This window comes from Glycine soja, chromosome 8 (assembly GCF_004193775.1).
Source record: "Glycine soja cultivar W05 chromosome 8, ASM419377v2, whole genome shotgun sequence".
Lineage (NCBI taxonomy): Eukaryota > Viridiplantae > Streptophyta > Magnoliopsida > Fabales > Fabaceae > Glycine > Glycine soja.
The window spans coordinates 44,207,241-44,232,964 of NC_041009.1; the positions used below are offsets into that span (position 1 = coordinate 44,207,241).

The 25,724-nt window shown below is 32.7% G+C and overlaps 2 protein-coding genes across 2 annotated transcripts; one reads left to right on the forward strand and one right to left on the reverse strand.

Annotated features, from left to right (window-relative positions):
- Positions 1–4,291: 4,291 nt before the first annotated feature.
- On the reverse strand, positions 4,292–10,673 carry LOC114423452 (dihydroflavonol 4-reductase-like). The gene is made up of 6 exons (XM_028390214.1): positions 10,060–10,673; positions 9,342–9,533; positions 6,981–7,143; positions 5,798–5,984; positions 4,885–4,974; positions 4,292–4,764 (listed from the first exon to the last, which is right to left on the reverse strand). The coding sequence occupies exons 1-6, from the start codon at positions 10,243–10,245 to the stop codon at positions 4,620–4,622; spliced, it is 963 nt and encodes a 320-aa protein (XP_028246015.1). The 5' UTR covers positions 10,246–10,673; the 3' UTR covers positions 4,292–4,619.
- A 1,815-nt stretch (positions 10,674–12,488) lies between these two features.
- LOC114423451 (zinc finger CCCH domain-containing protein 18-like) lies at positions 12,489–18,869 on the forward strand. Its single transcript, XM_028390213.1, has 4 exons — positions 12,489–12,662; positions 14,851–15,156; positions 16,633–16,693; positions 17,609–18,869. Exons 1-4 carry the CDS (start codon positions 12,513–12,515, stop codon positions 18,601–18,603), a joined length of 1,512 nt encoding a protein of 503 aa, XP_028246014.1. The 5' UTR covers positions 12,489–12,512; the 3' UTR covers positions 18,604–18,869.
- The last annotated feature ends 6,855 nt before the right edge of the window (positions 18,870–25,724 follow it).

Consider the following 25,724-nt stretch of genomic DNA (forward strand, 5'->3'; position numbering starts at 1 on the left):
TGATGGATCTTAAGACCTTTCATTCACATATGTTAATTAGTGGTGGAAACAATGCACTTAAATGTAAGATGTTCATAGGGACGTTGTTAGGGGTAGCATTGGACTGGTTTAGTGGTATTCTTGATAGGTCGATCGTTAGCTTTGAAGAGTTCTTTGCGACGAACAAGCAAAAGACATTGACTATGGAAGATTTGTTTGACGTACGCTAATAGCCAGATAAGTCCTTGAATGACTTAATAAGGTTTAATGGGGTTCGTTTGAGTTTCTGACTTGGATGAGAGGATGTTCATGGCGATTTTTGGCAAAGGGCTATGAGCAGATAGAGTGAGGAGTCTTTAGTTTAGAGGAAGGCAAAGATACAATCTAGGGTCACGTGCCATATTGAGTATGAGTACATACACTCGGGGGGTTTGCTAATGTAGATATATTTGATTTTTAGTATTAGTACATTAATAAATTATAACTAAAAATTATCTTAAAAATGATAAATTATCTTAAAATACATTATTAATATAACTTATTAAAGTATATGCACCTACGCTAAGAAATAAACATGTATACCTTAACAAATCCAAAATGTAAAAAATAATTTTGAAAACTAATTTCGAGTACGAATAAGATTATCCTAGATTCGATAAGACTTATTGGGTTTGGCTCAATTAGACTTTCTATCTATTAGAGTTTTGGTTGCCATCGGAGGTTCTGAAAACTTGGACAGTTTTTCATTCGTTTTGGACTAGTGAAAATATATTTTTTCTCAGATGGATTTAGGTTATTATATATGTATTTATTTGGTTTCAAATGGTTATGATAGACATCTATCAATGAATACATTAATATGTTCATGTCGCTTGATACAGTGTATGTGAAGCTGACTTGTTATCCTGTGGTTAAGACATCCATTGACAGCTTTGGTCGCGTTAGTGCATCCTATATGTTTTACTCATTAATTGACAAAGAAAAAGATGGCTACGTCAATTTATACTTTTATGCATTATCGTTTTATCGGGCTTAACAAAAATGGGCGTCTCTTGCCCCAACATACCACCATATATAGACAAGGTGATTCTTATTTTTGTTATATGTTTGTTTTGATTCTCAGCAATAGTACTTTATGATGCTATTTTAATATTATCTTCTTGCTATGGTATGTTGAAACGTTTTTGTAACTCCCTTTCTCCCCAAACAAAATTTCACGTGATTAACCGTTACTCCACATTTGACTGATGATCCTAATCGCTGTTCGCATAAATGGGATGAAGAAATACTTATATATATAAATTAAAATATTTTTTTTTACTAAAAGCAAGATATTCTCATGACTAAAAATCATGATAATGATATTAACTCTTTGAGACAGAAATCCCTTGACATTATTGCTTACGTATGTATATGAGAAAGCTCAATTCTAATTGCCCCACACTATGTCCAAGAAAGAGAAGAATGGTGTTAAAGGAAATGGTGCACTGAGATCCTAATACACCCTAAACTTCTCTAGACAGGAAAAATGGGCATGCAAGCTTCCTTAATCAACGCTTAGTCCTTACTAAAAGATTGTTCGTGAGCATGTATTGTGATCTAGGCTATTACTAGTTTTTTTTATTTAAAAAAAACTGTTTTTGAAAAGAAATATAAAAATAACATTTTGTAATTTGGTTTTCAAAACTTTTTAGAAATGAAAAAAAAAAGGAAAACACCAATAAAATCTGAGTTTCAACGGTAATAAAGCAAAGAGAAAATATATGTTATTGACACATCGTTTTCATTAGGCCCAACAAATTGATCTGTGTGCTAATTTTTTTGTCCAATGTAGGCTCAAATCAAGTACCCCTATGAAAGTTATGCTATGGATCACCATTCATTATGCTTGAATTTCAAACAATCAGTTCACTGGAAGAGGTACACTTATGTCAACTTCTAAAAAAAATCACATCCAATGAGACTAGTATTGATAGAACTGTAGAAAAGTACACTTTGGTAAGATTATCATTTTTTTAATTAAAAATAAAAAGGGAAATTTGGAGTCCTAGCAGAACAAATTGCTAGATAATCTGCATCAAAGTAGGGTTGGTTGGGCATGTGCAAGAAGACACAAAATTCCAAATTCAGATACAATTATATGTATTCTTATTTTACTTTCAGATGAACTCTCAAAATGTCCCTTTTAAGGCTCTTCACTCCCCAATAAACTTATGTACCAAAAGTAAACAAGTTCACTCTATTTTCTAAATAAGATTTGGATCCTGTTTTCCAAGTAATTTAGCTCCTCCATTTATAGTATTTGGACCAATAGAGCAAAGTAGAAAATTGAGGGCAATTAATTAAAGTGATGAGATGGAAAGCCTTTGTTCATGATGTTTGCCACTAATGGGAGAAAAAAATCTGGTGGTAGAACCCTCTTCCTGATAATGTTTACACTTTTTTGTGCAGTTGGTATGATACTAAGTTGCGAGCATTTGATAATGCAAACCATAGGACATGTGTAGACTTGGAAGGTACATCCTTATGCTAAGTTGAAGATATATTATTTCATTATTTATGTGAAGGTGGTGTGATGCTATGTTGCTGATTATGTATACACTGCACGGTTCCTGTTTGATTCTAAAATAGATTTTACCTTGGTCACAAGAGGCATGTACTGTAATGCAATTAGCATCGCTTAATTGCGACATGATGTGACCTTTGGATGAAAACATTAGTGCAAACTACAAGAATCCCCCCCTCGACAAAAGAGAGGTAGCCTTGGACAGAGTTTTGGCTGCCTATGCTTATTGATCTCAGCATCAATCAAAGCAACACAAGAAGTTTCTAGCTGAGCCTGGAACCTTGAGGATTACAAAAGCCCTCAGCTGAATGATAGGGTGTTGAGGTTGTACAATCACTTGTGATGTTGTTAAGTGATATAAGATTGGCTTGATGATGAAGGAAAAATGAGCGGAGAGGCGGTGAGTTCGAATCCCTTTATTAATAAAAACTAATAAATTAACAACAAATATTTGTCAATAAAAAAGAAAAAAAGTGTGATCTTATTCAAAAAACTTATGTGGTTGACAGGAAAAGGAACAACATAGCCGGGGCGACTTTTGATGGTTATTGTAGAGAATCACAAACGAAAAAAAAAAAATCTAAATTTAAAGGACACCATGGCCAAGGAACAACACTAAGAATCATCCAAGGAATATAGGAGGTCTTGATACTAAAGGACTATGAAGCACCGACACCGACACGGACACGGATACGTAGACACCTGTAATGTCCAAAATATAGAATGTAATACGGGTGTCGTGTCGGTGTCGGACACTGACACGGACGCGTGTCGGACACTGGACACGGCAAAGGACTGGGATGTCCATGCTTCATAGCTAAAGGAAACCTGTTGTCTTGCACTTTTTTATGTTTACAAAGAGAAAAGACCTAACAATGGACGATAAAATTATTGTATTTACAATAGAGTAGGAATATTCTAAAGTTGTGTTTGGGATGGTTGCAAAAATTAAATTATTTCAATAATCAATTATAATTAGAATCAATTTTTATTTGAGTAAATTGGTCGAAAAGTGGTTTTAAGATGAATAACATCAGATCTGATTTATAATAATCTCTAAACCCTAAACACTTGACAAGGATAATGTAACAAATTTGTACATTTGAAATTTATTAATTGATACCAAGATGTTGTATAAAACCTGAGAATAGTAACAATGTGAGTGATCCTTTGGAATTACACAACTTGTTTTTTAGATGCATTTGTTATATATATAAACAAAAATAAATTGAACTCAACAAAATCATAGACAAAAATCCAAAAAAATATCCCAAATCACAAAAGAATGTGATTTTGGGTGCTTGACATTGTCCTATAAGTGAAAAAGAATTGGATAGGTTTATTTTTTTTTTAAAAAAATAGAACATGATTCTGATATTCGAAAAGAGAGAAAACTAAATTTTGAAATTCTAAAAACCAGATCTAAATCTTGAAATTTAGCAAAAATAGAGTGCAAAAACATTGAATAGACAAAGAACAAGAGCAACCACACTCAGGTCGCCAATGAGAGTGGTTGCCGGAGAAGGGTCGCTAGAGTTGCTTGGCCACAACTTAGGAGGTTCACAAGAGAGAGGGCAGGTGAAACCATAGGATTCACATATTAAGGAGACTGGCGAGAGAGAAAGAGCGAATAGACATATTGAAATCAGGTATGATATGTTTTAAGTATGAAGTAACCTTTAAAAGGGTTTTTTAATAATAAAGAAGGGGTGAATGACAAATACTAAATGGTGAATGACAAAGGGGTCTAAAAATGCCACATCATAGTGTTATGACGCCAGCCATAACAGTTATTTAAGAACATTGGTTGCATCAGACATTTCCTAGTAAATAGTAATATAATATAACAAGGATACAATTTGTAATGCAAACTCTACTTGGACACACGTGTTCGATACTTAGTTGTCACTGGTGCTAATCAGACCAAGAATGGCTTTTTTCAGTACTTATACCAATTTTGATTTAAGTCTTATTTAATAGTAAGTTTGTTCATAAGCATGAGCATCATAAGCCAAATGAGCAACCACACAAGGTTTCTACTATTAACGTTTTCTCCTCTAGGAGCTATTACAAATTAAAAGTTGGTAAACTTCTTTTCTTTCAAGCTTTCCACAGTCTCCTTGAGGCTCACTTCCAAAGGAGTATATTCAATCCCCAAGCTCTTTGCTTTTTCTTTGGAAACCTGATATATTGGCACATATGGCTTATCATCTGCACACCTGATAATATTGTTGACAGAGTGAAAATGGAATTAGAAAAATCAAAAACTTCGTACCCCATTGTCCAGAGGCTCTTCGCTATGCGAAGGTATGGGGGAGGGATGTTGTACGCAGCCTTACCCTTGCATATGCAAAGAGGCTGTTTCCGGATTCGAACCCATGACCAACAAGTCACCAAGGCACAACTTTACCGCTGCACCAAGGCTCGCCCTCGAATTAGAAAAATCAAAAAAAGAAAAAAATTATTTATATTTTATAAATGCAAACACAAAATTAGATCGAATGAAGAGTCCCGTTGGACCCAAAACCTAATGGTTTTTGCATACAAAATAACATTTGAAGGACCTACACATGCCAAGTTTTTATACTTGGCCTTATCTCTGGAACATATAATTCAGTAATTATCCAAATGAAAAGTTCTGCATAAGTTAGCATAACTATAAAATATATACTGGAGATATAAAAATAGTGCGAGGTATTAGTCATTATATTAGCATAACTATGGTGAAACCATGTGTCTCAAATATGCCCCAAGAATTGAAAATGTATCAGTATTGCATACACAAATAAATAGAAGCAATGATTTAGGAGAACCAAGTAACATATGGAATGTAGCAAAACTTCATCAAGTCTGAACAGGTAATAAGATATCCAATCTACAGCTAAAAGGGGAGTAATTGTCCCACACCAATTGTACAGTAATTTATAGCAGTTGTTGTAAATTACGACGAATTGATATTTTAAATTAAGACAAATGGGTAGTTACCCCATATATATAGTCTTGTTTAGGAAGGTTGTTATGTTGTCTTAGCCTATATAATCTAGTTTCAGATCATCAAATAATATATTCCAAAATTTAAATTCTTTCTTTTAACTAATAGCAATGCTGAATGTCTTCATTTTCAATACTAAATTGAGTTTTCAAACAGGTGAATAAAACACTAAAACAACTGGGTATAGCAGATGGAGATTTGTGTTCATATATTATATGAATTGTATACATTCTTGAAATCATCAAAATAATTATACTTACTTCTCTGGATGTTGCAATGTCGGGTACAAATCACGTAAAATCTTCACAAGTTCCGAGTGGTGTGCCACTCTCTCAACCAAGCAATATCTTCCATTAGCTGAAGCATTCTCATATGCTAGAATATGCGCATTTGCAACATCTTTCACATTGACCCAACCAAAAGATGCATTTGGAAATGTTTGTGCACCTGTATCAAGGCGATGGAACAGTTTCTTCAATTATCTAAGTTTTGTACAGTGGAAAATAAAGTATATTGGAAGCAAATAGAAATTACTAATATTCATTAAAATAACAACTAAATAACTCAAAAAGATAGTAGACTATGACTACTATGATTTGTATGTCTTGTTTTTTTATTTGAGATTACTTTTCAATGCACACTGTCAATCTAATGTAATCAGCTATTCCTGAGTTTCTGACATTAGAATTTAAGTTTGACTTCAGCAAAGCCTTTGTAAGAATCTATGCTTCCTTCAACTTAGTTTGTACATGGTATAAGTAAATGTCCCATTTCAATCTTTAATCAGATGAAATTTGTCAATCCTCACATGCTTCAACTTGTCATGTAAATTTTGAACCGAGTTATGGATTATGCTGATGAAAGATTCAATGACGCTTAATAGCTTCATGGGTTCTTGCGGCAGAATACATAAATTCTTTTAGTAACCTATTTATCCAAATAAAGCCACAAACCTCTTGAGCAATTTTGCTATGTTTTGTCTCTACATCACTTTCAACAAAAATCATATTTCCCCAAACTTTTTGAGCTATAACCTAGAGTGGATTTTGTATCTTCAACTAATCCCACCCAACAACATCTTCAAAGCACTCAACACACTTGTGTTCATTCTTCCTCAATAATAATCCCTTCCAATAGTACTTCTGACTTTAGGCAGTAATCAAGCTAAAAAAGGGAATATAGTAATACTATGTAGCTCAACAATAATTGTTATGATTAAAATGCACATATCTAATATCTCAGATGTACAATTGTACATTCAGATTGTACTTATTATTATTACAACCCTCCTTTTCATATTCTATTTGAATTTCCGTTTTAATATTTTCTATTTACCTTTTCATTTGGTTTGATCCACACAATAGTTCAGTTGAAAAAAAACATTGTGTAATCCAGATGCAGACGAAGCACATAATAGAAATTTTACATATAAATAGTAATTACCATTAATTATGTTTAAAATTGAAGCAGCACTTGTGTTAAGGACTGGTTGCAAGAGAGGTCCTATCACCATTGCTGGGTTAATAGTAACCATGTCAATGCTGTTCTCTTTTACGAATTTCCAGGCAGCATCTTCGGCCAAAGTCTTTGAAAGTGTATACCACATCTGAAACATAAATAGGCAATGACAATAAATGTGAAGAACATAGTAACATAATATACATGATAAATTGTTACACTTTGTTGACATTTGAATAAATACATTAGCATTATAATAACAGCTGTCTCATATAATATTAACAAAATGAGAGAAGCCGTTTAAAATGTTTGGTGCCTCATCTATGCATCAGAATAAGTGAAAAACAGGTGCATAATATCAAAATTACAACAAATTCAATTTAATCATATGAAGCAATATCTAATCTTCACACAGGATGATGTTAAAACGATGCTTTGGCTAGATTACAGAATCCTGTAGAGGACCCAAATATTAGAGCACATCTAAATAGCAAACTGTTAGTGAGCATACAATAAGGCTAGAACATCAAAACTTGATAGGGGAAACATAAGTTATATTGTGAAAAGCATTTCCGCACTTAGATGCTTTGGAAAGCAAAGAATAGATGACATTTTCAGCTAGAAGGTATTGGTTGTCGCCCATGTGAGATACTTTATTTGACTTTTCCATTGATGGGTGTTCAGCCAATGGTTTCTTTGAAGGATTTGACTCGCATGTAAGTGGAACTAAAGAGCAATGTTTCATTTATAATTTTCTTTAAAGACATGTTTGTCTGCTTGTTTGTTTGGGAAGAAATCATGTCATCTAACCTGGTATGCTTTTTCTCCCTTCCAAAATTTTATTCTGTCAAAACAACAACAATGGAAAGATATATCCATTGAACTTTGTGAACTTAATTTTGTCCTTTGGATATCAAGGGCAAGAAATTTACTTTAGCTCTCTTAAAACATGTTCTCATTCCACACAAATCAATGAAGCCTTAAAGTGATAAGCTTACCACCAACAATGGTAGCACCTGTAATTCTCGTTCCACTCTTTTTCTGATTAAAATTTGAAACCATACGGCAATGCAAAAACAACTAAATAAGTTTAAAACTTCTGACATAGATTTAGGCCACCCACGTTAACTTTATCCAATTCTAATATTTAGGTCCAAGATGAACTCCAAAATCACTAAAAGTTTTACCATTTTCATTTGCCTGTTTCATTGGGGAAGTAATGCCCTATGAGGCAGGACTCTAACACCAATACAGGACACGAGACAAACATGAATACTCCGACACAGTTGAAGTCCAAGTATAGTACACTGGCACATTCCCTCCCCCAACACACACATATAAGAGAGAGAGAGAGACTCCAATGAAATTAAATATAAACAACATAACAAAATATCTAAATTGATAATCAAAATTTGTATATTCACCTTCTTCCTACAGCAATGAGTGTGACACAAAAAAAATCAAGACACATCATTTTACAATGAAAGTATTTTGTCTCTTTATTTAAATAAAAAAAAAAAACAGAACACGAGAACAAGATAATGAATCTTTCAAGAGAATATATTCCCTTTCTAAAAACAATTTGTTACATTTTTTCTATGACAATGAGTCTCAAAAAATACTGAGAGATATTACTTTTCTAACACCTTTTGTCAATGTCATTAATTTACACACTTACCATCATTTAATAGAGCAGAAGCATGAAGCATCCCCTGCCCACGTAATCCACTTGATTCACATTCATGGTTAAATCAACAAAAACACGTTTACATTTTCCAAGCTAGTAGCAAGGAAAGTTGCATAATTGACCTTTGAGATAGAAAGCATATACCCCAATTCAGGACTCTGAGTAATGACCAGAGAAGAGACATGCATGCAAACTTTCCAGGGAAAGAAAAAGGAAAGCATGAGATTTAGATCAATTTTAATGCATCTTTGACTCTTAGCTTAGGAGCTTAGAAAAGCAAGGAATAGAGTCTTTCGGTTGCAAGTTCATGGTAATGGTTCCTTAGCTTATAAGTATACCGACCAAAAGAATAAAGGCCTGTTTGATTTCCTTCTCATTTTTTGGTTTTAAAAACTGTTTTCCATAGCAATTTCATACTTCTAAACAATCAATTTCTTACTCAAAATCTACTAAGTTTTGAAAACTGCTTCTATTTCAAAAACCAAAAGATATAGATAGCTAGAAGATATTTTCTCATTTTCATCTTCTGTTTTCTTCTTAATCAGCATCTCTCTCAACTTTATTTAGTCACATTTGTCCGCAATATTTTGCAATACCAAGAATCGTGAGAAAACCACATTTCAAAAAACCTAGGACTAAAGTGAAAGTTATCAGAATACCTGTGATTCCCTACAGAAATCCGGGTCAGAAAACCATGTCTCATCAACCACTACATCGGGAGTACGAGGCTTTCCGTTGTACGCAACTGCAGCAACAGAAGAGGTTAAAACGACACGTTCCAGCGTTGGCAAGTTCACACACGATTTCAGAACATTGAGAGTCCCCTTCAAAGCTGGGTCTAACAATTCAGCCTGCACATTTAAAAATAAAAACATAAAAATACAGCCACCCCATATGAAAAAAAGATTTTTCCTTTTAAGTCACTTCACTTAGAAACACCCCTTCTTAGACTCTACACATAACATTTCAATCCTTTTAGACTTTTAGTCCTCACTGCAGGGGCAAACATGATTAAGGGCATGTTTGGTGAACTGTTCTAAAGATACTTTTGCGCGCTAAACATACTTTCGGAGAGTAACTCAGTGACGTATGTTTGATTACCTTCAAAAGTACGTTTCCACATTAGAATTTTACCAAGAAACTCTCTTGGGTTGCTTTGGCAAACCCAAGTTTAACCCAACCTGGGCAAATAATCCAAACATGCACTAAAATTATACGTGTAAGAACTAAAAGAGAATAAAAATAGTACGCATAAAGATTAAAAGAAAATGTTTCAAGTGTAGTAGGGATTAAAAGGCAAAGTTTTGTGTAGCTGTAGGAATCAAAAGGGTAGTTAAAGCTAATAAAAACAAATGCAAAAATGGAAGAATTTGAAACCTGGGGGTCCTTGACATCGTGATAAAAGGGAGAAGCAGTGTGAAACACAGCATGGCAACCTTGAAAGACAGAGTCAAAGGAACCTTCTTCGAGAAGATTCGCCTTGTAGAGGTGCAGCCTCTCCTTAGCACCATCGAGGCTAACCAAGTGGTTTATCTTTTTCAGATCATCTGGCACACCACACATTCATTCGATATTCAATCTTTTAATTATTAAATAAAATAATATTGATGCACGAGGAAATTTGAATTATGGGCACCACAACAATGAGGAAAATGTAGACTTGGTAGTTGAAGGAAGAAAGAGAGAGAGGTGGTGGGTTCGAATATCTTCTTCCGACAAAAACTAGCGGCTAACATTTGCCGATAATAAGGAAAAAAGTGACAGAAAAAGGAGAGTAAACGTGACGGACTCGTGTCGCGAACGGTGGCCTTAACGGTGTAGCCGCGATGGAGAAGGAATTAGACTATCCAGGAAGCGATGTAACCGGAAGCGCCGGTGACACACATCACCTTTCCAGCGCCGGTGCTCATTTTCTCCGGCGTGGGTGAATCACGTGTTTCGCGTGTTCTCTAGTGCTGGCATACGCAGGATTATTATATCTCAAGTAGTAGTAGGACTAGGATTCTTTTTGTCTTTTTATTGCTTTTCTGTAAATAAATATAAATATTCAGTTTAACGTTTATGTATTACTAATTTAAAATTATTTTTACATAATTATTTAATTATAAATTATTTTAAAAGTTAATAAATTTATAATGTATAATGAGTTATAATTGGATGAGTATATAACTCTTTTTCTCGTAGAATGCTTTTTTATTTATTTTGGAAAAATTAAATATGTTTTGTGATTTGATTAGATTTAGAAGTAAAGATATAATTTTTTATAAACATAAAGTCGCAACTAAAAAGTATCTCATTTCTTTAAAATAGATCTGTTGAGAGAAATTGATTGGGTAGCAAATAAAAGTATATATTATCTCTTGTTACACAAAAAAAAGTTATACTAAAATTAATTCTTATAATAATTTAGCATTAACGTAGCACATATTTAATTTAAATTTTAATACAATATTTGAAAAGTTTGCATTATGAATTAAATAAAATTTATTCTAAATATAATTTTAATATAATGATTATAAAAAATAACAAATTTATCATTTATCAAAATATGATTAGGTAATAATATAAAAAATATTTACACCCACAATTTATTTTAGCTAAATTCATATTAATTATATCTCGTCTAATTATAATTTAAACACCAAGAATTTGTAAAACAAATCTTAAACTCAATATTAAATAAAGTCTTAAATGTTATCATTTAATGTTGTATGAGATCATAACTTAGTATGAAATTTCAGACGCAGATTATGAAACATGATTTGATATTAAATAAAACATAACTTTTAATCTTTGTATTAATTTTTAACTAATTAACTAATAAAAAAATTAAGAATCTTAATTTATCTTAAAGACACAAAAGAATTTTGAGAATGTCTTATAGAAAGAGTAAGAGAAGTAAAAAATATATTAAAAAATAGTATTTGTATTTTTATATGTTTTTTTAAATTTATTTAAATTTTCAAATAATCATACAATATAAAGATTTTTTTTCAAATCAATTGAAAAAAATTACATGAAAATGCTCTAATTAGTATATAAAGTAAAGGATAATATTTGGAAAAAAATTGTTTTTTAAAAAGTAACAAACATACATAATAATTTATAAAAAAAAATTAAACTAAACATGCATGATAGTAGAATCCCCTAAAATTTACTGATTAATTTATCTATGATTTTGTTATTGTCTTATTAGAATTAGAAACTTGAAATAATCCTTTTTTTTTTGTTTTTTTAGTATACTAAAAGTAGAAACAATGTTGGAGGAAAGGAAAGAAATAAAAAAGTATAGTAATATAATAATAAGGAAAAAAAGTTATATGGTTTAAAAGGACATAGTTCAACTGAGAGAGAAACAACTATACACTAACAACCAATATAATTAGTTTGTTCACGGTTATAAATTTATCAGTGGTATCAATAATGATTTGTCTTTGAGTAAAACTTGAATCATTAAACTCTTCAACTAATCTTAACATATTTTTTTTATATGGGCTATTAATTTAAAATGCTTTAATTTAGTTTCCAAATTTTAAAACATTCTATCCTTCAGCGGTAAAGATTGTATTAATTAATTGAACGTTCACGACAAAAAAGACTTACTAGATACACAATTTTAAGGGATTCAAGAACCTAATTGACGTATTTTAAAAAACAGAAACCAAATTTACACATTTTAACTAATTTAGTAACCAAATTAGCATTTAAGCTTGTTTTATAATACAATTATGAATCCATGTCACGTATAAATTTTTATAAAAAAAAAAGAAAAAAAATTGTTCCAAACTATATAATAATTTGTTGGGTACCTTATAGTAGTGTATGTTGTAATGTGGTTGGATTTGGTGGTGGCAATGGGTAGCGAAGAAGAGAGGGTTCTTGAGAACCAACTGGAACTTCAATTGCAAGAACAAAGGGATTCTCTCTCTGCTATCGATCAAGCTCTCCTCTCTGATCCAACCGACCCTGAACTTCTCGCGGTACAACTCTCTCTCTCTCTCTCTCTCTCACTTTTCAATAAACAAAATTTAAATTTTTTCAACAACCCTTTCAAATTTGTGTCCCTGTTCGATTTCCCATTTCTTAGTCGCGTTAGAAACTAATAATTTTGTTGGATTATGTGATTTTGACTCGTTGGCAATTTGTTTCTGTTTGAAGATTGAGACTTTGTGTGAACATGTGGCAATGAATATGAAATGCAGCCCAATATGTTAGGTTTCGATAATCAACTGTAGTTTTTTTTTTTTTTTTTTATAGTTGAATCTAGCAAATGGGGCTAGTCTCTCACGAAGTAGAGAACCAAGGTCTGAATCCCTATTAGGAGATGTTAGGTTTCAGTATTTTATTTTTTTGTTTGTTTAAATTAAGTTTACTAGATATTTTTGTAGCAGCTTTTGCAATGGTAAATGGGTGCAAAATATTGAGGATTGGGATTAGCAGCAAGAAGATAAGTATTCTGTACATGTTACAGGTGTTACCTTCAGGCAAGCGAAGCCTATATTGCAACCAGTCAAATCTTGTTTGTTATTTTAAATCTGCTGAGCTGCATTGGCATAATTAACAAAATTATTTCATTCTAGTGGAACATTGTCCTGCCCTGAGAGGAGATATAAGGTTGGCCCAGTGGTTGGGGAAGGGTGGAGGGAGAAGGGAGGGGGGAGAGGTCATGGGTTTGAACCCTCCCATTTGACATTTCTAACAAAAACTAACAAATTAACATTTGTAGATAAAAAAAAATTGTCCTGCCCTGAGCTAGTGAGCTAGTGAGACTTGTAGATGTTATATTGAATCCAACTTGCCAATGAGGGACTGTTTGGTTTGAGAAACGGTTTCTGTTTTCACTTTATTTCCTGTTTTCAGAAGTTTGCATAGGAAATGGTGAAAACAACTTTCTATTGTTTTCTGTTTTCACTTTTTCCTGTAGAAGTTCAGAAAATAGGAAACAAAATGAAAAAAAGAAACATTTTCTTGAATCAAGCGACCCCTAAAATGTGAGATGTTCTCATAAAACTAAGGTCTGATCATTTTCATTTATGTAAAGTTATGTTCTAGAATATGTACACATGTATAATATACATATAAAATAACACAAACAGGCCATATTGAATTCACAATCCTAACTAGCATTTTAAAAGTATGTTCTGTTTCAAAATGCATGATAGATGTCACTTTAGGAGATTATGTATAATAAGTAAGTACAACTGGGGAACAACAACCAGAGAAAATTGAGCTACAGCCCACATAAATCAGACATGGGGGAAGTAGAGAACCCCAAATTCAGTCCAAGTTGAAGTGACACAGTCCAGAAGTCCAGAGCTCAGTCAATGTCAATCATCCCAGTTGCATAGTGACATAGCTTAGCCAAGGCTGTATTCTGTAGAAGTCATAATCACTAGAAGGAAGATTATTTCAAAGAGAAAAGGGTTAAATTAGGTTTGAGCTCACTTGACTGGGTGGGTGTAATCTTGTAGGCTGTATTGGTTTTTTTGGCCCTGCTGCCTGACTCATGAACATGCTTTTGTTGAAATTTTGAGAATGGCTGAAAACATGTGATTCAGTGCACTTTTACATGTTGGCATGCGATTCATCTCCAATCGCAGCAAATTGATAGAGTATATGTCTAGTGTGGACTAATTACGTACTGTGTATGTGTTGGGGAGATATAAGGTTGGCCAATGGTTGGGGAAGGGAGGGAGGAGAGGTTGTGGGTTCGAATCCCCCCAATTGACATTTCTAACAAAACTAAATCTAACATTTGCCGATAAAAAAAAACTGTGTATGTGTTGGTTAGGTTTCTGTTATGACAACTGTACTTGGTTTGAGGCAGTTACTGTAACTGTAGATTAGTCGGCTTATCAGAGAAGCCTGCGTCTGTAGGATATAAATAAGAGTCTCTAAGTTTAAAGACTCAGAATCAATATGTTGATTTTTCAGATTAGAGAAATCAGCTCCCAATCTCTCTCTTTATTCTTCTTACTCTCTCAAGTTTCTACACAAATTGTGTTCTACTCCCACCTGGGATCAGGGTCACAGAAACTGGTGCAACATGTTGAATTGTATGATTCTATGATCTAGAGCATGATTTTGACCTCATGATTATGTCAACCAATCTAATATTTCCAAGGCTAGTTTTATACTTAAATTTCTTAAAATTGTTTGATATTCCAGGTTCATGAGGAGCTTGTTCAGGCAATTAAGGATGCAGAAGAAGGACTTCTTCACCTAAAACGTGCACGATTGTTACAGGAAGCAGATTCAGTGCTGCATAACACTAATATTTTTACTGAAGAGAAAGTGGATCCCCTTGATCCCACTTATGTTGAACCAGAGCCATTGGAGGACAAGTGTTATTCTGTTGGATCTAAATGTAGATTCCGTCACAAAGATGGGCGTTGGTACAATGGTCAAGTGGTGCAGTTGGATAATTCAGTGGCAAAAGTTTCATTTCTTACTCCTACTTCTGAGAATATGTTGGTATGTAAGATTATCTTGTGTCAAGTATGCCTATTTTCTCTCAGATACTTTGGTGACAAATGGTATTCTATTTTAAGTTTTTAACTACTACAGTTTTTCTTCCCCGCTTGTTTTTGCTACTGTAACTAATTATGAGAAAATAAGGGAAGTTGAAATAACAACAGTTTGCCAAATTTGGAATCGAATTCAATTAATAAATAAGGAAATTAGGGCAACACAGGTATGTCATGGGTATTAAGCTATATTTTCAAATTTCCTTGGATTTATGTAGTAGTAGAAGGGAAGGTCAAATGATAAGGTATACTGTCTCCAATACCTCTTAACTCCACCCCTCAAAAAAATGAAAGTGATTAGGTACATTTTCTCATAGTTTAATTAGGAATTTTGAGTAAATACCTGTCAAGTGCTGGCCATTATACAACGTGTATCTTCCAGCATGTTAGTTTCTGAAATACCAAACCAGTGACACAGAAAAATCAGATAATTGGGGATTTTTCTTTTAAATGGTATTCCCTTTAATATATTATTATTCCTATCATATTGCTCAGACTTCTGTCTGTGTATTTGTTTTGGTTTTCTTTTTCTGGTCTAGGTATTCCTTGTCCTCCATCTTTGTACTGTTATCTCTTTCCAATTCTGATGCAACATGTATAATATGCTACAATTGCAGTGCTATGTGGACATTTGTTCTTGATTTGATTTGATGTTATGACAGCTTAGGATCTTCTGTTCATATTTAAATTTATACCTTAGCAACCTATTTTACATATTGTTTAAATCATGCATGAGTGTTGTGTTAATGGTTGATTGGTAATCCTGACACGGCTCATGAAAGTCAGAGACTAACTGTTGTATGTTATTTTTGCCTTCAAACTTTTTCTTGTGATTTGAAAACTTTGCTACAATATTTAAGAAAAAATCATTGTAATTAAGTGATTTACAAATTGTATTAGAAGTGATACGTTATAATATTAAATATTACATAATACATATATCACCCTTTTAAAATGAATTCAGTTACTAAACGAATAATAATTCCAAACAAGTTTCATACAGTAATCTTTTAATAAATGAAAATGAAACTTCTTCGTTTGGGGTTTCAATTACGCAGTCTACGAGATATTTCTAACTAGTAAAAATTGGAAGTTACTAAGCCCTTTAATTCAACATATTCATGTTTCTCTTTCTGTGCTTCTTTCTTATCCTTATCTCAGCATCTTAGTTACAAGCCATCTCAAGGAATTCAAAGTATCTTCAACTACCATTAATTTCCCTGTATGATGTAAATCAAGAAAGGTCATTCTGATTGAAAATTATATGTATAAAATACGTGTGAGTGAAGTAATATGAAAATGCTACTTATTTGAAAAAGTTTTCTTTAACGTTGTTATTCCTCCCAAATTTTGGTTCCAAATTATTCAATAAAATCAATTGCTTTTCATATCATTGTACTAATACTAGAACACCAAAGTGCAGATGTGCAAGTTCTTTTTACAACAACGATGTCGATTTGGTAGTAACTGTCGCCTATCACATGGTAAGATGCTGAGCAAATTGAACAAAATTTAATAGAGGTGAAATCACATAGACCTCTTTGTAATTGACTTTGTCACTAAACCTTAGTGCCACTTGCACTTTTAACTTTTAAGTGCAAATATTCAATGAGCATTTGGACCCTAGTGTCTTGGATAACCTGTTGGGTCAAGTCTTTGTTAAGATTTGGGGAGTAAACTCTGAGGGTCCAAGTTTAAATTATTAGAGTGTTCACATAACTTCAGCAATCAGCATATTAAGGGTTTTTTTTAATAAATTGTGACATTTTTGTTATGATGCTTTTCCATTATGAGATATCAATTTTGTATAATATTTTAAAAATATGTAGGTGGCTGGTGTATTTTCACCTAGATAAGGCTGGTATAATCATTGCAAGTTTGCAACCTTCATCTAAATTTCATTTAGATTTATTGTGTGTTTTATGTTTGGCATTTTTACTTTTTTTGGATAAAAAATAGCAATCCTTTTCTTCCTTGATGTTTATGGCATGTTGGGTGAAATTATTCAAAGGTTCACTCATTGAATCATTTCCAGATATTTTACAAAGTTTCTTAAAACATACTTTCAGACAATAACATTGCGGGATCAGGCAAAGAAAGTAAAAGGAAAAAAATGACAAACTTAGTGCTGTTAATCCAATCGATTCATCTCTTAACATTTGAAGAATTAGAAGCCCTGTAATTTATTGTTTGGATCCAGGACACCCTTTAAAACCTGATTTTTAATGGTAGTTTGTATGGTTTCAGCCTTTGTATACCCACAAGCTTATTTTCCAATATATGTGATGGCTGATTTACACAATCTGCTTCTTGGTTTTGTTTTGTTTTGTTTTTCTTTTTCTTTCTGTTCATATATTATGTTTTGTATATCATGACTTATGTTCTGTTTGCGTCTACAGGACTTGATGTTCAATTGTCTGCTCTTAAGAAATATGTGCCTACAATCTGGAAGCAGTCTCTTGTGGGGTCAAGTATATGGGCAGTCTCAACTGCAAATGCAGGCACTTGGAGAGAAGCCGAGCTCAAGTCCTGGGACGAAAAGGCTGGAGTTGGACAAGTTGTTTTCCGAGACGACGGAAGTTCTGTGAAACTTGGGGCAGAAGAAATGGCACTGTCTGAGCATGCAGAAATGAGTGACATAGAGAGTGATTCCAGCTTAGATCAATCCGATTCCAGTGACTATGAGGAGGAGGAGGAATCGCAAGGCATAGGATTTCTGGAGAGTACCAATCTACAGAGAGGTATTCAAACTGAAACTGCGACATTTGCCACGTGGGAGAACCACACTAGAGGCATAGCTTCCAAAATGATGGCTAATATGGGGTACAGAGAAGGAATGGGTTTAGGTGTAACCGGTCAGGGAATGCTGGACCCTATAGCAGTGAAGGTGCTACCACCAAAGCAGTCCTTAGATCATGCACTCGAGTCTCATAAAAGGGAAGAGAACAAAGAGAAGCAAGGCAAGAAGAAACAGAGCCGAGGTGGCAAGAGAAAACGTGAGAAGAAATTTGCAGAAGCAAACCGTGCAGCAAAAGAGGAAGAAGAATCGGCATCAGATGTCTTTGCATTAATAAACAATCACCTGGCAATGCACAATGAGGCTTTTGGCGGTGGATTGATGAAGAAGCAGCAAAGTAAAGGTTCTGAGGAAGGTAAGAAGGTGGATAGACGAGCATTGGTTGCTTATGAGGAAGAGGTGAAGGATTTGAAGATTAGGGTTGAAAAGCTCGAGCACATTGTCAATGCCAATAGAAAAGAGAAGGCTGTGTATGAGGGTGCTATGAGAAAATTAAATGAAACCCGCAAGGCTTTGGCAGATGCTGAAGCAGTTCATGCCTCTGCCTCAAATTCAGTAACAAGCAAAGAAAAAGAGAAGAGATGGCTCAAGTTTTAGTTAGGAGTCAAGACTCAGTTGTTTTTAGTTGCATGATATAATGTCTTTATTTTATGTTGATGACCTTAAAATGAAGAGTAAAGGGAAAGGAGATTTCAAAATGTGCTGCTCAACAAAGATATTAGTACATTACACTTTTGTATGCAACCTTGTACATGTTATGCAATTATTCAATTGCATGATGTGTGCACGTATGTTTGTATCGAGTCCTTGTGTTTTGAATTGTTTTTCTTGCCCTGTTTAAAAGGTTAAGAGGTTGATATATTCTTCCGGTGTCCTAAAATAATAATTAAAAAATTGCATATCATATAAAAGGAGGATCACTCTGATGTTCTTTGGATGCATTGTGTGTGCAATACTTGCACAAAATTAGCTATGGGAGAGTATAATCCAAAAGGCAATAAGAACAAGCAATTTTCACTCCCCAATTCACACATTTGTTTCAATTTTTAATTGCTCTTCACCTACCTCTCTCTCTGAGATTAGAAGCACGTACATACTGTTTGAAATTTTTTTCTTCCCCTGACTGTGGAGAGCACGATAATTGTTCTAGTCTTGTCTAAATAAACCAAAAATTCTTCTGTTCAAAGTGAGACAGAAACAAGTAATATGACCTTCATCAAACTAATAATATATTGAACAAAAATTGAGAATAATTCTTACGAGAAATGTATAGTTTCGAGGGTAAAGGAGAAGGACCAACTAAGCCCAAGAGTTACAGACAGATAATTTTCTAGTAATGTCTAGTTGCAACTATATTTGTCAGATGCATTGGCCTTGGACTTGGCCATATTCCCAGTCATACAATTTGAGGAATACCCCTTTAACACATTCCAATTGAGATTGATTGACACATACAATAAATAGGTAACCTTAAGCTGGTTTGACCAATTTTGCCTGGTTGATAAACACCAATTAATTATTTTTGGGAAAGTTAGGTTTAAAATTAAGAAGATTAGGAATTAATTAGGAATTAAAATATTTTTTTAAATAGATGAAAATAAAAATAAAAATAAAAATATCAAATTTACAAAAAGATCCTTAAGCTTTAATCACAAAAAATGAAAATAATTTTCCTTAATTTTTCTGTATTAAAATTTACAGAAGTGCTTTTCAACTTTTATCTAAAGATGCTCCAAATTATTGATTGAATTACTCTGCTATTTATCATAATTTATAACTTGTTTAGTGCGTTGTTTCTTCAATCTTTTATCATTTATTTTTCTGTTCCTATTGTCCCATTAGCAGGAAAATAAGTAATGACAACAACTTACACAAAACATGTATGCAACGATTTAAATACTGGGAAAAAAAAATCTATGAATCTGAATAGAATTGAACTTGAATTCTTTGAGTAAGTTTTATGTTTGAGCCTTTGTAAATGGAAAAAAAAAATAGTTGAGAAGCGAGATCAAGTAACTAACTATTCTTAGTGAAATTTTACAACAAAGATTAATTATCAACAAAATCATATTTTGTATTTATGATATCCTAAAAAAATGGTTAAGTCATAGGTGGTTAGTTTTTTTAACCCTTCATAAAGAAAATGATTCTGATTAATCGGAGTTCGGTTGAAGACAAGTAAAACATGACAAATAATTATCTTTGGAGGATCAAATTCAAATAATATTTAAATGATTAAAATTTAATTTAAATACATTAATTATTTATGTCTAATCAATTTATTATGATAAGGGGTTAGTTAGGACGTATTTGTGGGTCAGTTAGCTATAATTACTTTCTGATGATGATTAGGCTAATTTGCTAACTAAAGATAAACCATCTTACATATCTTGATTGGTGATAATGAAACTATGGCCATGAACATTGGTGGCCGTTGCTTCTTGGATGTTGGAATGCAAACAGACACCACAAACCTTCGCGTCACGCAACCTTGAATTGACATATGGACAACCATGTTGGCATGTTCAAAATATAGTTATCTACTAACATAGACACGACGTACGTTGTCTTATAAATTTACATGGCCCATGAGTGTGAACTAAGCTTTTGCAAGTTCAACATATATTGCCTCTATAAGACACTAAGGAATCACATAAGATTCATGAAACAATAATCACAAGAACTAATTATTGGTGATTCATGATGCCATGACATCAACTCTTTTGTCCTGAGTGATATCAAGCTCCGACGATAATTCAAAAAGGCAATTAAGTTCACTCCAAAACCGGATATCTGTCGTTTTTTATCCTCTATAGTGACTCCTAGTTATCCAATTTCACATGTTACTCAAATTAAATATTTGTGATCATAATTTATTTGATAAATGGATATTAAATATATTTAATTTTTTATTTATTTTAAAAACTGTCATTAAAATGTTTTAAAGATATTGTCTGAACAGATGAAAAAATTACTTACAGTCTTATAAAATATAATAAAACAACTCACATTACAAATTTAATAATTACACAATTTTGTTTACAATGAAGTTGATGTTCAACTTTCAACTTCACAATTTAAATATAAATAACATTAACTATATTTATTTAGATACATTAATTGAAATCCTTTAGGACATTAAAAATATAAATAAGTATTACTCTTTTATTCTTTATTTTATAAATTATTTTTTAACTCAATCTTAAATGACTAGGATATATAAAAAGAAATATACCCTTAGTACTTTTTTAATATATAAGGAAACAATTCTATTAAAGTTGAATAGGATTATTATAAACGATATAAATTTTTTTATTTAAGTATTTAATATAATTATATGCCAAAAATTTAAATTTGACATTTTGATTAAATGGTAACAATCTTATATCGTTAACTGCATATGTCAATGATGTCATGCCTAACCTCTAGGTAAAGTCAAGCCTTTAAAAAAATATTTTTGAAAAATAATTAGACCTGACTCAATCAATAATGTATTTTTAACTAAGGCTAAATTCAAACAATGTGTTTTTAACTAAAACCAGACTTAGAATTAACAAAGTCTAGCCTAGTTTAACTTAATTATTTCCACTGCTATTTTTAATGCCGTCCAGATATTAATTAGTATCTAATTAGGAGCATCGTGATTATAATTATAAGATCTTGCTGCCATTTATTGTTTTATTCAACGTTGCATCACCTTATCGTTTTCTGCAATGCAATATTCATAGTTATATAATTATTAATTAGAATTGGCGCTATATACATGTAGAGGGCTATCAAATAAAAAAATTAGCTTTATAATAAATGAGAACATTTAATTTTAACTATTGAATTAAAATTAACAGTTTAAATTATGCATTTAATTATAAATTTAAGACAATTTTATATTTTATATAATTAAAGATCAAGTGAAAAATTATGTAAGATTTATAATTAAATACACAATTGAAACATAAATTTTAATTTAATAATTGTAATAAAATATTCTAATTTTTCATAATCATAAAAAAAAGAGCTTGCATTATTTATTATTTTAAAAAATAAAATGTTTTATAAAAAAATTTATTTTAGCACGTTACATGTACTGATATATTAAAAATCCAATACTATTGTTACAAAAGCTCACAAAATGGGATTCCCTTTTTCACTCAATATTTAGCTTGAAGTACACGAAGCCATTTAATTGCTTTTGCCTAAAGAGTTACTAGGAATTTTCTTCATCTCTTTTTCATTCAACAGAAATTCGTTTGCCTTTGGTCATTTCCAAGTTAGGCAGATCATCACGCCACAATCAATGGTAGACGTACACTGATTCTGATCATAACCAATTTGTTGCTTTCATCTCGTACGTTCAAAGTCCAATCGAAGCTTTTATGAGTTGTTGATTGCTAATAAGTTGGAGCCACAGAGTGGCATGGGAACTACTGAACTAGAACATAGAAAACGTTAAGGGGATAAGAAAACACACATGGTAATGAAACCCCTTATAGAAATGACAAAGGTAAATATATATCAATTCCTATATATCTTCTTTCTTTCTATCTAATCTAATCTATGTGAGTTATGTGTAGATTCCAGCTTTCTTCCACTACTCCAAGAAAGTGTCTAATATTGTGGCCTACATCCAACGAAATCACATTCATATTATTATATATCTCTCTCTAGAGATTCCGGCTAATTTTGCATAAATTCACCAAACAATAATATTTCAATAACGAATTGTGGTCCATAAGCAAGCAAGATTCCAATATATATAGTATGAATGGGAGCTTTGTGAGGTCCACCGGCCCATAAGAAAAGCCTGCTTGCTAGTTGCTGGCCAGTCACACATTTTAGTGTAGATAATGACAAGTATTCAAGTAAGACACACAAGTCCCTAGAAACCTTCAAGCTGCATTTAGAACTATATAAATATATAGTACAAATTATGTATAACAAAGTGCAATGCTGTCTCTCAGTTATTATCTTATTGGATATTGCAAAAATAGTTGGAATGCTTGAGAAATGAGAATCTGTGTGTTTTTTATATAAAAAAAGAAGCAGCAAAGTTTTGATTCTGAATTCGGATACATTGTATGTCTTCGTACATTATAAATTTTCCTTTTTAATATATATATATATATATCATGTATTCGTCCGTATAATGTGTCGATTTTTATCTAGTTATTCTCATCTCAAACAATTTTATATTTGTTGATCTATATGTTTGGTGATTATATGTATGTGTGTATCTTAACAGTATTTTTTTTATTCGTACATGCAATGTGTTGGTTTTTGTCTAATAATTCTCACCTAATATGTTATATATATATATATATTATTGTAAATTCTCTATATGTTGAAAGCTTTAAAGAGGTGATGCAGACATTTTGTGTATTATGGTTAGGTAAGTGCACTAATTATGGGCAAGTAATATAGGGATATATATAAAGGATATCGTAAAGTATTATTTCATAGGGATTATTGAAAATCACTAAACTTCATCAAAATTTTGAATTCTTAGACAACAAAAATGGTATGGTTTGAACACAGAATAAAAAAAGAAGTAAAGAAAGCAACCAATTAGCGAGAGTTCAATTATGGATTAACCAAAATATCCGACTTCACTTGTAAAGAAAGCAACCAAGCAAGACATTATAATCCAATTCTTCAATGACTTGTGTTCTATTCAATAGTCAATCACTTTTTTCTGAGCTATTAACATTTAGTAATCATATGTTTAGCACACATAAACTCAAGATAAGGAATCTTTGAGTTGGAATCAAGAATCTTCAATGGTTTTTGCATGTCTAACTCCGATGAGGAACCTGCAGAGGAATCATATATAGTGTCTAGAAGAGAGGATGAAATGTGTAAAATTAGAGATTTTTAACTATAGGTGTGTTAGGCTTACTTATATGACCCTTATTAAGCCATCATTATGTTTCTTGCGTGACGTGTAGGGACACCTCTGGGGCTAATCCTGTGATTTGTTTGTTCCCTACACCTCTAGGGCTAATCCTATGATTTGTTTGTTATTAATGAATTGTGTTCATGTTCACATGCTTCACGCCTGTATGGGTTTCAGTACATAATATATGAAGGTTCTCAAGCTCCTAAAGGGTCGTTAAACTGTGGTAAGAAAAATGGACTTGGTAATGTTGTTCACATGTTTGTTTACTAATGCGAGCCCAAATAACCTTAATAGAGTCACATAAACATCGCCAAACTTAAATTATTATTGTCAATGGTCATGTAGAACAGCCAAGCAAAATATTATACAACAAGTTTGTTAGTTTAATAACTCATTGGCATCGTAATCAAGATTATGATTGATCCTCCAAAATTCCAAGTTTGATATATTTTATAGACCCATTCATTAAATTCAATGTGATTGTTAATGATGGATCATTTGTCTAAAATTATGAGTGTCTAATTCCTAACATACCGTTCAAAGGAATAAAATAATTCCAATTAAATAACGAAATACAAGGCCACATTAAAATTAGGAACATATATCATAGGTCAAAATATAGGGTTCATAATTGCCACATACATTTGCTTGTTAATGTGAGCCAATTATATATCTGAATCCTGAAAAAGTTATTGTGCTTGCTTAGCAAGTCATGTTTGTCCGCTTAACCGAGCTAATCTTGGAGGGACAAATTCGTGTTTTATTCGCTTAAGCGATGTTAGGAATTATTAGGATTTATTATTTGACTTAGTTGTGTTCAGTTAGTTCCTATTTGTTAGGACCCATTAAGTAGGATAGGATTTGATTTACTTGTAACTGTTACCACGTTTTCAGACGTGGGCTGCACCATTTCATTCTTATCTTGTAAGGCTATATAAGCCAACGTTCAGTAATTTAATAAACAAGTAGTTTTGCTATTTTCTCCTTTTTATTCTAACAAATTGGTATCAGAGCTCTATTAAGGGGCCTGATAAAGTGAGAATAGGAACTGCAGCTTCCTAAAGAGAGAAAACAGACGGTGAGAAACTGAGAAATGTCGGCTGAAAGTAGCAACTTTGTGCAGCCAGCAATACCCAAGTTTGATGGTCATTATGACCATTGGGCTATGCTCATGGAGAATTTTCTTCGGTCAAAAGAGTATTGGCATTTGGTGGAAACAGGCATTCCTACAGTAGCTGAGGGGATTCAATCAACAGAGGCCCAGAGGAAGTCAATTGAAGATCACAAACTGAAAGACCTGAAGGCGAAAAACTATCTCTTCCAGGCCATAGATAGAAACATCATGTAGACTATTCTTGACAAGGGAAGTTCAAAGAGCATTTGGGACTCAATGAAACAGAAATATCAGGGGACCAGCAGAGTGAAGAGAGCACAACTACAAGCATTGAGGAAGGAATTTGAAGTCCTTCAAATGAAAGGAGGAGAAAAAGTGGAAGAGTACTTTGCTCGGACACTTACAATTGTGAACAAGATGAAGATTTATGGTGAGAACATAACTCAAGTTATGATTGTAGAAAAGATCTTGAGATCTATGACCTCAAGATTTGACTATGTTGTGTACTCAGTAGAGGAGTCCAACAACTTGGATTCACTGACAGTAGATGAGCTTCAAAGCAGCCTTTTGGTTCATGAACAAAGAATGAATTCTCATGGTGGTGACACAAGGGATGAGCAAGCATTGAAGGTCTCACATGAAGAACAGAATGGAGGTAGAGGCAGAGGTAGAGGCTTTGGTCGGGGTCGAGGCAGAGGCAGAGGAAGGCAG